We start from the raw sequence: 12,968 nt of genomic DNA on the forward strand, positions 1-12,968 counted from the left end.
GTACCTGGAAATGTTAAACATGGGAAACAACAGAAATGAATATTTTTATCCAGCCCATTTTCATAAATGCCAGTGATTGCAACTTTAAAAAACTTCAGTACTAATGTTCCCTCTAAGCTGTGGAGTCTTGTGAGCAAAAATTCTACTTTGTGAGCGACTGGCATTAAAGTTGTGAGCGAGCAATTTGGCTGCTGTATAAATTAGTTTGCTCTGGAGCCCTCCTTCCTGAGCTTAGACAAAAATGGGTGAGCCGGAGGCTACAAAACTGTGAGCTAGCTCACACTAACTCAGCTTAGAGGGAACACTGTTCAGTACTAATGTTGACCATTAAGAACATATATTTGAAGAACACATCCCGAGAAAAGAGATAATAGTTTCTCTGAGATACTGCACAAAGAGGCTTCTGCAGGATACCTGCCAAAGAGGGCCAGGAAACCAAATGCGAGGGAAGAAACGGCAGTTTTGCTTTCCATGCCATGTTGTTTCCGAATGTAGGACTGTACTTCTTCCCATGAATTGAGAAAACTGATTCACTTACATGAAAAAAGTAAAGGGCTGCTCTTAGAAACATCACAGGGATAGGGAATGCCTGGTTAACTCCAGCCATTTAAAAATCAAGCCTGAGGCTTTTTTGTTTACAGAAAGCAATCTATGAATAGAAAAAAAAAATCTACTTCAGGAGAGCAGTAGACGTTAAACTTCCAAGCACAGTGTTGGGCAGTCCCTATTCCCCAGTAGCATATCACATGCTCTTAAAACATTAATCCTCTCCTAAGCATTAATCCTAATCAATGCACTAGACAAAACACAAGAAAGCCCAATATTCCAGCAGAAAACATTACTTAACATTATTAAGATTTATAACTATTCCACAAGATCAGCTATACTAAGCAGGCTCTATTGAACAGCCATGTTTGGTTTTTTTTAGTTATGACAAGGTTAATAAACTACAAAGCAAATGAAGATACTCAATAGGTAATTTTATTCCAGGCACAGAGCAGAAGGCAAATCTTGTTCATATCACTCAATCCAGAGTATCTTTCAAAAATCTGTCTCTGGGAATATTATATAGGGAAGAGCAAAGATATAGTGCAGGGTGTCTTCAACTTCTATTTGGTACACATGTACAAGGACACTGATCTACTGGAATTTTAGAATATATTTTCCATCTAAATAGGCTGTGGCTATGGTCTGAACCCTATCAAGACACAGCCTTATCCTGGATTCAATTTTTTGGGTAAAATCATCATTTTAGATTTCAGTATGGGGAGAAGGAATAATTCATAATAAAGTTCAAGCACCTGCTTTTGACTATGTTTAACCTTAAACCTGGTATGTTTTAAGAGCATGTGATATGATACAGGGGAATAGAGATGGCCCGACTCTGTGCTTAGGAGAGAACTGATGTCTACTGCTCTCCTGAACTGGGAAAATATTTTCTTTATGAACAACCAAACTCCCATCGACTTCCTGCAGATGGACTTTCTTCTGGTGATTTGAACTAGCTTAGCAGTATCCATACAAGTGTCTCAAAATAACTACATCTGAACAGAACAGTGACGTGCTGCTATAGAACAATGCTAATTTCTGAAGAAATGATGTTTTCTAAAACACACACACACACACACAAAACAACTCTCTATCGGAAACCAACCATGCTGACTGGGCATGGAAGTTTGGGGGTGAAATTACTGAGCTGATCTTAACCAAGTTTAACTGCTGCAGCCCAAAGATCACATGCTATCAATGAAAAATGAAGTGGTCTGGTGCCAGTTATCAGCCACAGCCAATGTTAGCCATAGGAACATAACATTTCATTTACTACTGCTGCCAAGTCATTTTATATGGACCTGCACAAGTTGAGCTGTCTATAAACCTTCACGTCTTTGCCAATGCCAGAGGATCTGAATCTAAACTAGACTGGATTGAGTGCATATTTTCCACAGCCAGTGGATTAATTTGTGAATCATGTCCTGCATCCATGAAGTCATCTCTAAAGGCAGATGGCAGCAATTCACTCTCTCTAAGCAGGGCAGCTCCATTTAAGGACTTGCAGCCTGAAAAGCCTTTCAGATATAAAGGGGTTAAAACAGATACCTTAATTGTCCCTTTTGGGAGGAGAGAGAGATCAGGTGAGATAAGCTGCAATTAATATTTACACAATGCTTTTGGCATATTCTATGCACCTCACAGAATAACTTCCAACTATCAACCTGGATGTTTGGATTGCAGTACCCATTCTACAGATGGAAGGGGAAGAGGTTGAGAGAAAGTGGCTAATTTGATGGCCAGGTAGTGAGTGAATGGGTGAGCACAGCCTTTTAACCTTCTGGATTCACGGTGTTACTTTGCAAGTTAATTTAGAAGGCATCAAGCCACTAATAGATATATTCGTGGTATGGGAAAATGTAATGAGTTCTTTGACAGGTAAGCGAATTGAGGTTTTTCAACAAGATTATGCACAGGCCACACTCCCTGCCCAGCGGGATCAAGTCTTAGCCACCAACAGCTGAACTTACCCTTCTGATTCTGCCTCCACAAAAACCTCATCGCCATCATCGCCGGTTCCAGATTCTGAAGTGGTAGATAAGTTCCCAGTGGAAGTCGTAACCATTGGGACAGACTGAGACGCATGTTCTGAAGCATCAGCAGCAGTGCTCTCAGTGAATACAGAAACTTGACACAAAGAGTGGAGAAAGCACAGAATCAGCTACAAGATGGTACTGCAAACCCCCCCACTACAATAACAAAGTCCGGGTTTCTAAGAACTGCAGCTTGTTCTCACTGAATATCATGGAAGATGCATTCTTTAACCTATATATTTATCACATATACTTTATTTCACAACGATTAGAAGATAATTACTTGTGAAATCAGGGCAAACAGAGTACCTGCATGGGACTGACCAAAAACATGGTGGTTATCTGGCTGGTCACAGTCTAACAGGTCAGGCATTGTTTGATAAAGTTGCGGAGGGTGGGGGGAATGCAGCTGAAGATTTGTGAAACAGATGCAAAGTCAGAAAAGAAAGGGAGGGATTTGGAGACACTGTATTATTTGGTGCTCAGCCTTTGCTCACCAAAAGCCTAGACTCAGGCTCCTCCTAGATCCTAAGTTTCTAATGGGGGCTGTGTATACTGTTTCAGATTTTCCTTTGAGACTCCAGCCCTTACTCCTTTTTGGGTACTGTGAGTGCAGTCAGGAGACTCAATTTGAGTCACATGCCACTGCCATTCTACACGGCAAACTGTAGCAATGCTTGACACACAGCGTGTCACTTATTTCTTGCTCAACAGGGCAAGTCCACCAAATGGGAACCACATGGAAAGCCACACTTTGTAGGAAAAACCAGTCACAAGCAAACACGTTGCACTAAATTCATTTTCAGCGGCTCGTTTTATCACAACCACAAGATGGTATGATAAACAGTCCACGTGAACTAAACATTTGCACAACCAAAACAATATTGCGGACATTCCCAGTACTCACCAGGGGCTGCAACTTGAAGTGGAGTTGTCGGCACACTCCGCCCCCCTGACTCTTCTTCGTGGGCGAGGAAGAGAGGAGTCTCGTACATTCCTAATCCTACAAGCAATTCTGGAGTTAATGACCTGAGCCAGAAGGATGGGCAGAAGATATTCTCTATCCAAGCTAGACTTCTTTAAAAAAATAAATAAATATCAGCCTCAGCAACTGAGGCTGCTTCCACATGGCAATGTGAGAAACACAACCTTTCCATCCACATGGCATGCAAGCCTGCACTGACCGCAATACTTTTTAGGAAAGATGGGGGCAGAACAGGAGAAGCTCTGGAAAAGGACAATTTGAGGATGATCCTTTTTGACAGCTAAGCCTGGAGCAAAACAGACCCCGTGGATGCACAGCCTGAAACTCACCCCTACAGCTAGTACCAGACTACGTCCCAATAGCATCCTGAGACTCAACCCGACCAACAGTGTCATTTAAGCTGCAGCAGATGAAAGTGGCTATGGGTAAATGACGGGTAAAGTGCAGACCCTTCTCCATCACTCTCAAGTTTTGCTTATGGTTGAAGAGCATTCACCACCTGCTTTGAATGCATGACGACATTAAACTTCAAGCAAGTTCTACCATCTCACAATAAAACTGCAGTTGCAAGACTAGACAAACTTTTCTGTGCATGTTTTAAAGAGGCAGAGAACAATCTAGGGTTCACCATGTCACGTCTTTCTTACCACCTAATCTGCCCATAAGGCAGGCCAGACACTGAGTTGCCTGGCTTAGCAGAGAGATTTTTTTGTTTGAGCTAGTTTCTTATTGTGGTTGTCATAAATCCCATTAGACATAACACAGACAGAGAAAACGGCTAGGTAAGTGTACCTCCTTGAGATGCAAGCTGGCCAAGATCAGAGTGGCTTGAACTGGTCTGTGGCATATCTTCAGGAGGCCCGAACCTGAATCTAGGAACTCCAGCAACCTGAGGGGAACTATTAAAAACAACAACAACACGGGTGGCATTCTGTCTCCTAAATTCCCTGATTCTTTGTACAACAAATGGGGGGAGGGAAGAGAAATGCACAAATAAGACAAACTGTCTAGCACGGGTCCCGAACTCCAGTTCTCGTCAAAGCTCCTACTCATCACAGCCCTCACAGCTTTGCTCTTTTTCCTGGGGGGGGGGGGGTTCCCCTCAAGTTGGTATAAAGACCTTTGCCTTCTGTAGCAGTCCTCATCTGTGGATTTGACTATCTGCACTTAGGTTCATGTTCACCATTAGATATATGATAACCAAATGGGATCCCCACAGGCTTCTGGCTCCCAGCCATCTATTATGGACTGCTTCAGCAACCTCAAAGAATTCAGAGGTTGGTGGACTAATGTGACTTGTAGGCTTATTAATAGTGACAGGTCTTTTAACTTCACTAAGTGGGCTTCAACTGAGAAGCCATTTTAAAGTACGCCTTCACCATCGTAACTCAGAATCCACTTACTGAATTGCTTCCGCAAAACCATCTGTACGATGTGGCACCACTAACGTCGGCGTGCTGGGGACTGTCCTGTCTTCATCATCAAAGAAGTGCTGCTGCTAAAGAAAACGTTAAAGATCACAAACTAAAGCAACAGAAAAACTGCAAGATCCTTAAACCACCACGAACCCCAACATCTTTGTTCTTCTTGTTTAATGTTTTGATGGAAATGTGTAGCAAACAAGGGAGCTGACTAGCATTCTAAACAGTTTCCAAAGAAAGGTACACAATTCGTTGTAAATGTATGTATTACCCATAAAATACATCACCACCCCAGTTTTGTGGAATTTGTTTTGAAGGTCTGTTGAACTCCTCATACCGAAAGTTAGAAATTGGAAATGGAAGACAATATTATCAATTTGCCTTGTTTTTCGTAGTTAACATAACCAGCTCCATTTGAAACAGGCTACAAAGCAGGCCTGTAGTCACAGTGGGGCATTTGGGGGCAGATCCCCACCACCCACGAGCCCTGCCCCACCACCTGATGATGCCAGACACCCCCACCCCCAGTGTGCCTAACTCCGCAGCTGCAAGGCTGGGGGTGGGGGGAGCCGTCCTGCAGCTTCTGATCAGTTTCGCTCCCCACCCATAATCTGTTAGGTTTAACAGCTGCTCCTCCCGGAGTGAAACTGACCAGAAGTGGCAGGGCAGCTTTCCTTTCCTTCCCCAGCCTCCCCACTGATGGGCGGCGGGGGGGGCCCAATCTCTCTTTCTCTCTCTCGGGGTAGCCAATCTCCAGGTGGTGGCTGGGGATTCCCTGGCATTACACCTGATCTCCAGGTGGACTCTGTGGCATTATATCCCATTGAAGCCCCTCCCCCAAACCCCGTGCTCCTCAGGCTCCACCCCCAAATTCTCCAGTTATTTACTATTTTTAACTATAAGCATAACATGTACCCCACAAAATGAAAAATCCAGGGGGGGGGGAGGTGCAGTCACGAGCCTGTCGCTGAGAGTGAATCCAGCACTTAATCAATTCAGGCATCTTCACCAGAGGGTGGGAAAAAGATAACTCTTACCATGCCCCCTATGCCAGGTGTTAGCTGAAGTCCACGTCCCACTGACTGCCTCCTAGTCATCTGTATTCTCTACAAGGGAAACAATTAAAATATTTCAGACCATCTACCAGCAGATGAGCAACCTCAGGCCCACTGGCCACATCCAGTACAGCATATTCCATGCAGACAGAGGAAAGGTAGGAAACAGTATCCTTCAATTCTAAAACTGTACCTTCTTTGGAGGTACTAATGTGTTTGGGACAGGGAGAGAGGAGAACGGAAGAAGAGTACCAAGGACTCAGACTGAGTTACAGAGCAAGTGAATGCAATTGTGTTCTGCTGTGCACACCTATGTACGTTGATGGGTCACTTGCCAGTTTAAAGCAAGCATGGCCATCCCGAGGGAAGATGGGACGAAGATGCTCTCTCCATCTCCCTTAGATTAACAGCAAGGTTTGCAGGTCCAAAGTTTAGCAACAGCAAAATACATCCTTCTCTCACAACAATAACAAGTTTATTTTAAAAGGAACAATCCTAATGTAAGCATTTCTTTTCACTGAACAACAGTCAAATATTAACATATGCTTTAAAGCACATTAGTAATTTAATATAACATGAGGGTTGTTATTTTTTTTTTAAAAAGAGACCATTGGCTCTTGTTACATTGAAGAAAGTCATATGCGCACTGAAACATGCCTTGGTACTAGTAAGCGCAACCCTAAACAGAGGAATGTCCTCCAGATTGCCCAGCAGCTCACACAAAAGGAGCTTCATACAAAAAAGAGTGTAGAAAACCCCTTGCTGAATCCTCATGTTCTACTGGCACACAGTAATGACAACCAAGTAAAAGGGCAGAGACTCCAATGGGTTACAGCTAAGCTTTTTTTAAATTACACTTTTACAGAGGAAGTATTGATTTTACTATAAAATGGGCTATAATTTCAGCTCCCACCGTTACTCCTGAACACTTTTTATTTCTGTGCTTGTTGCACAACACTACTGACAGCCTCGAAGAGGAGGAAATAAAGCTTAGTCAGGCATGGCAATTCATAATCACTCAAGAGACCTAATATTTCTGGTCCAAAAAAGAACCACCCCAGAGTAGTTTTCCAGATGCACAGAAATAAAAAACTTCGCATGGCAGTTCTCTGAGAGATTTCAAAGGTTTGGACGGAGACAACACACCTGCACAGGTGGCCCCAGCTCCTGTGGTGGAGCAGGAATAGCGTGAATGGTCAGCCGTGGTGGTAATGGGTGGGGTCGAGGTGGACGTGGTGTCTGTCTCTCAGAAGCAGAGGTTGGCTGCTGTTCTCTTGGGCTTTCCTGAGAGAAGGTGGACTCGGCAACACCTGCGCTCCCATCACCTTATGGTAAAGGAATAATATTCGGTGAGAGGCAGTGGATTATTTTAATGAATGTACTGAACTGGGAAGCTGAAAAAAGGAATACATTTTGCCCCAAAGTAGAACAGAGAACAGTTATTAACACCACAAGTTCTATTTTGCTCCCAAAACAGCATTTCTGATTAATGAGAAATGGATTACGATTATTTACAATATTTAAATGGCAACTTTCCTTGTGGCTCAAACCAACGAACAAAACCCCCAAATAACCCCCTGCAGCCAAGAGAGACTGGAAGGTTATGCCCCAATCAAAGTCCTGGCAAATAAAATGGTATGGCTGCACCTCCTGAAAGTTATAAGTAAACACCCCCAAGCAACTGCTACATCCTGAGCATGGGAAAAGGGTACATCATGAATCAATCTCACAAGCCACAGTTCTGACTTTTCAGGGGGTTCGGCATAACCATTTCCTCTAATTTTTGGACCCAGTTCACACCCCAAGAATGAGAGGGTTTGAAAAAAAATATTTTTCCCAGGTATGGAAGACACGGCTTTGGATTAATTGGAAGGTAAGTCCAGCAACTCAGGGAAGCAAGCATGCAAGTCACCCTTTCCCACTGTGGCCTGACATGCTGCTCCTCCCCAATCCTGTTCTGGGGGAGCAAAGCAGAGAGTGGACGGGAGAAGCAGATGGGGAACGATTGCTCCCCCACTCCCCTGCTGGCAGATGGGGTTCCCGTCTACGGGGAGTGCAGCTACCATGCAAACTATTACTGTTAATGAAGACTCATTATTAGGTATGTATACCACAGTTCTGAGAGTCAGCTGCTCTCTGGCTGCTTTCACCTCCAGCAAGGCTCTCTTCAGTTTCTGTACTGGGATCCATTCCATCAGCACCCTGGACACAAATGTACAAAAAAAGAAAACTCAATGGAAACCTCAGGAATGAAGCACACAGTTGCATACACCTTGTGAAAAAAGCTTTCGTGTGTGTGTGTGTGTGTGTGTGTGTGATCCTTCTCTAGAAACTTTTCATCCTATGATTTCTACCGGGCTTTAAATCTGTTGCCTTTTACAAGCACTGTGTGTCACTTTGAGGATTCTGGTCACATACTCACAAGATTGATGTTTGGTTACTCTTGACTTCTATTGCACATATTTCACAGATGTTGAATCTTTGTATGTGTTTTACACCTTTACTTGATAAGTTAATACACTGTTTTTGTTCAATGTTATGTATTCAATATCAAATTATAATGTTACTCAATTATAAGGTAAAGGTAAAGGTTCCCTTGCTCGAAAGCCAGTCGAATCTGACTCTAGGGTTGCGGTGCTCATCTCCGTTTCAAAGCCAAAGAGCCAGCGCTGTCCGAAGACGTTTCCGTGGTCATGTGGCCGGCATGACTAAACACCAAGGCGCATGGAATGCTGCTACCTTCCCACCAAAGTGGTACCTATTTATCTACTTGCAATTTCTTGCTTTCGAACTGCTAGGTTGGCAGGAGTTGGAACTAGAGACGGGAGCTCACTCCATCATGCGGCACCCGGGTCTCGAACTGCTGAACTACCGACCTTCCACAGCCTGCAGTTCAACGTCTTAACCACTTGAGCCACCGCAGCTCCTACTTGATTATACTCTGTGACAAATTTAATAAAATATTAATAAGAAGAAACTGAGATGCAACCCCCTGCCCCCAGCAGCCCATTTTTGTCTGGCATTCTTACCTCTGTTTCATCAGCATCATACCCATCGTTCCCGTCAACGCTCCCAGTGCCTTCATTACTGTCTTCACCTTCGTCTCCCATCCCTGTGTCTTCATCATCTTCGTCCTCATCATCCTCTTCCTCGTCTTCATATTCCTACAAGGGGATATCATTTCAGAGGACACCGAAACCGACAAATTCTGACTTCGCCTAGCACCCTCTTCGACATTTTTGAGATTAGTCACTGGGTTGGATCCTGTCAATCGTTTGTGAATTGTTTATTGCCTTACACTGTGTAATCTGCATTGAGTCTCAGCAAGAATAAATAGATTAGTGCTAACAGAAAGGCAGGGGCAAATTTCACTGACTCGCTGCTCCTGCTGCAAGCGTCCAGCTCCCTCATCATGCTGTTTACGAGGTTCCCCAGGAGCAGCATTTGAGGGAGATCAGCTGGCTGCAGTCAACTGGGGTGAGGAGACGCAAGGAAGTTCCACTCTGCTAATGGAAGTTCCTGCTATTAGTGGGAAAGTTTAGCGGGATCCAACCCAAGCAGCAGTCAGAACTGGGGAGAAAATGTTCCCCCTGTTGAAACACTTGCTATTTGGGTTATCTTGACTTGGCTTGAACAAAGTTGGAGTCCAATGGCGCCTTTAAGACTTGGCTTGTTATTTTAAAGAAAGGCCTCACCTGACTAAAAAAAATCTAGAAAACACCTCACAAGACACTGAGCATAGCCACCTCTCCCCACTCTCTTTTCCTATATTTAAGTTAAATTCAAATCTTTTTAAAGGGTGGCGGCGGCAGCATTATGGGTACTGGCTCAATCACAGATGGTTCTGATGCAGCAACTGCACTCAGTCCACACAGCACTAGAGACCTCTTCCTGGCTCCCATGCAAGTAATCAGAATCAAGAACAGTAGCCTGCAATTGCGGAACAAGGTCTCATTGATTTGGTAACTATGCTGGCACAAGACACTATCTTCCATAACAGTTAATGAAAATAATTAACATTGACTTATAACATTAATTAAAAAAAACATTAAAAATTATTAACACACACAACTAGGGGTGTGCATTTTTTCCCCCTCAGTATTTTTGAGTTTGGGTCTCTTGGACTTGAAAAAAATTTCAAGATTCCTGAAAAAACCAGATCCCAATACCAGTAAAGTATTCAGATCTGGGTTGTTTTTTTTGGAAATCGCATTTTTTTTCAGGTCCAATAGACTCGAACTGAAAAATGTGGTGGTGGTGGGGAAACCCGGCGGCAAAGCTGCAAAAAAACAGCTGAGAGGCAGTTAAGCTGGGGCTCTTTTGGGCAGTCTTGGACTGCCCCAAAGAACCCACAAAGCAGCTGATCCCACAGGGAGATTCAGTGTTCCCCCAAATTTTCCAATGTTTCTGTTAGAAAAACTGAAAAAGCGCCTTGGGGAAAAAACTGTCCCCCCAACTCCCCCAGGATTTTCTAGTTTTTCTCCCAAGCCCTCATATCTCTAAACAAATAGCATTCTGCATGTGTCTGTAAACAAAAAGGCCTCAGTTTTGACTTACTATAGAGCCATTAACTTGTATAAATCATACAGTAATTTAGTGACTTGTACCCTACCATTTCACTGCAAAGTTTGACATCTTCCCCCAGCCTAAGAAAGTTTCCCCCCTCCTGCCACTGAAAAAGCCACTTAAATTGGAGGACAGCTTCAAATTTTGCTGAATGGAGTGGTAGAATGCGTTGGATGTTTCTTGGTGTTTAAAAAAAAACCAAGGAAACTTGTAGTGTACATACTTCGGGTTCTCCATCATTTTCCTCATCGTCATCCTCTTCATCATCACTGTCAATTACAATAACATCATCTCTCTTTCCCTGGCCGTCCTGGGATGATGATGTATTCTGCTGGTCCGACTGAAGAGACCCAAGGTCTACTGGGAGTGAGTGAGACGTCTCCTCGCTGTCTTCCATGGGAGCATACTCCCCCTGTGTAACACCCTTCAAAACGAGAGAAAAGATAAATAAATTAGTGGTATTTTTAAAGACCTAAAAAGGTCAGTCTGTGAGCATTCCTCGGCTTGCTGAGGTAACTGCAGACCTAAGGGTACTGTGCGAGGCATAGCTGTTAGCAGTCAGACCCCTCCTCTCCCAGAGGGGCAGTTTATAGCTTAGAGAGGCAGAAACACCCTTCTTAAAATATCACATCAAAAATCATAGTGCAAGACACTGCCTGGCCTAAAATGGAACAAAATGGATGCCAGCCAGGTATGAGCTTGGGAAAGTATTTTGGACGGTGAGTCAGAGTGGCTGACTGGTTAATGGACCTCTCCATGCTCTGGAGAGATGCATAATTTTAGGACAATGGGTCTCCCCAAACTTATTGACTCACCCTTGGCCTAATCTCATCAAGTCCAATCTTACTTCCTCTGCACCACTTACCCTAATTAAGTGACACTTAATCATCCCTCGCTATTCACCAAACCCATCAGCTTCCCATCCGGTATTTGCAGGGTCATCAAGGTCTTTCACGCCTTTTGCATAACTTGGGAAAACCCATCAATCCTCTCCTATCTTTTCTGTCCACCTCCAAAAAACCCAACAAGTTATTGTTTCTGGGGCATTACAACAGCTTGCCCGAGGGCCAATTTTGCCCTATATTTATGTAGTTATTTTATTCGATTTATATCCCGCCCTCCCCGCAGACGAGCTCAGGGCAGCTCACAATTAACGGCACCATGTGCCAAGATAAAACAATTATAAACAAGATAAAACAGTCCTACATTACACACACTTAAGTGCAATTAATACTATAAAGTGCTTGTAGTGATAATCAAGAACACCTAACCAGCCATGCAGAGTATGTATTCTTGGAGCCATACCCACACCCCCAATCTGTTGGGTGTTCTCTCCCTGAAACGCTGGCCATTTTGCTACTGCCTCTGCAGGCCTCTTCCCTCCGAGACTTGTAATCATAGCCCTTCCGTTTCCACCTGCCTTTCCTTAGCTAGCTGTGTGTGTTTATTGTTTGTGAAGTTTGATTTTTACTCTCTCTTTTAATAAAAAACCTTTCTAGTTGAACACGTGCCTGGCTTATTTTGAGAGTTCTCTTCAGGGAAAAATCCCCGTAAATATAAGCGGAGAATCCCAGTTACCCCTTTCTCCCTCCGTCTCCTTAAAGCTAATTCCCCCAACTAATTACGAGACCACCTCTTTGGTAACACAGCATGCAATTCTACCACAGTGATAAATAGGAAAGTGATATCCAGAAACCTGGTAGCACTCGAGTCTGGTTGTTCCACCAATGACTTATCCCCACCCCAATGTCCAAATATGTGCCAGGAAAGCAGATCATGGGCCAATGCAAAATAAATAAATAAAAATCTCCAAAAAAGAAAAAGAAGCTAGACCCATATGCAACCTCTCTTAACCATTAGGGTGAGGAGTTGCCAAGGAATGCACTGCAACCACTATTAGGTTTTTAACAGGCAGTTCCCTGCTGAGTTTACTTGCACAGAGATGCAGTGTACAAAACTGCTTCCCAATAGTTAGAAATGGGTTTGACAAATATGCATCAAGGCATGGGTTGGGATCCAGAAAGTACTGAACGGTCCTATACTCACGCTCTACAGGTCCTGCTGCTTAGAGCTGCCCCTTTGGAAGCTCCTGAAAGTGACCCTCCACAATAAAACAAGCTGCTGCTGCCAAAAGGGAAAACTGGCACATACATATCCCACGCAAGCGGATAGGAGGCTTTTTGGTTATTAGCCGTGTGACAAACATATTTGATGCAGAACTATTCTGCTGCTTACTTCTCCCATAGAATCCTGCGAGTCTTGATTGTAGACCTGGGTTTCTATTTCTCCATCTGTACTCTCGTCTGCAGTTACCTCCTCCTGAAATATTAATTCATCACAGATCACACAAAGTGAATTG

General features: G+C 43.7%; 1 protein-coding gene across 2 annotated transcripts in view; it reads right to left on the minus strand.

The window, feature by feature from the left end:
* TPR (translocated promoter region, nuclear basket protein) overlaps positions 1 to 12,968 on the minus strand; it is a 64,098-nt gene that overhangs the window by 2,205 nt on the left and 48,925 nt on the right. The window contains exons 39-48 of one of the 2 annotated variants that reach the window (XM_015415250.1): positions 12,845 to 12,928; positions 10,833 to 11,033; positions 9,073 to 9,207; positions 8,155 to 8,245; positions 7,190 to 7,368; positions 6,026 to 6,094; positions 4,971 to 5,062; positions 4,360 to 4,466; positions 3,490 to 3,585; positions 2,520 to 2,676 (exon numbers count right to left, since the gene is read on the minus strand). In XM_015415250.1, coding sequence (XP_015270736.1) covers positions 2,520 to 2,676; positions 3,490 to 3,585; positions 4,360 to 4,466; positions 4,971 to 5,062; positions 6,026 to 6,094; positions 7,190 to 7,368; positions 8,155 to 8,245; positions 9,073 to 9,207; positions 10,833 to 11,033; positions 12,845 to 12,928 — 1,211 coding nt within the window. Of the gene's footprint in view, positions 1 to 2,519; positions 2,677 to 3,489; positions 3,586 to 4,359; positions 4,467 to 4,970; positions 5,066 to 6,025; positions 6,095 to 7,189; positions 7,369 to 8,154; positions 8,246 to 9,072; positions 9,208 to 10,832; positions 11,034 to 12,844; positions 12,929 to 12,968 lie in introns of both variants that reach the window. The other variant, XM_015415249.1, reaches the window with a different exon arrangement.

This window comes from Gekko japonicus, unplaced genomic scaffold, assembly GCF_001447785.1.
Source record: "Gekko japonicus isolate JY-2015 unplaced genomic scaffold, Gekko_japonicus_V1.1 scaffold269, whole genome shotgun sequence".
Taxonomy (NCBI): Eukaryota; Metazoa; Chordata; class Lepidosauria; order Squamata; family Gekkonidae; genus Gekko; species Gekko japonicus.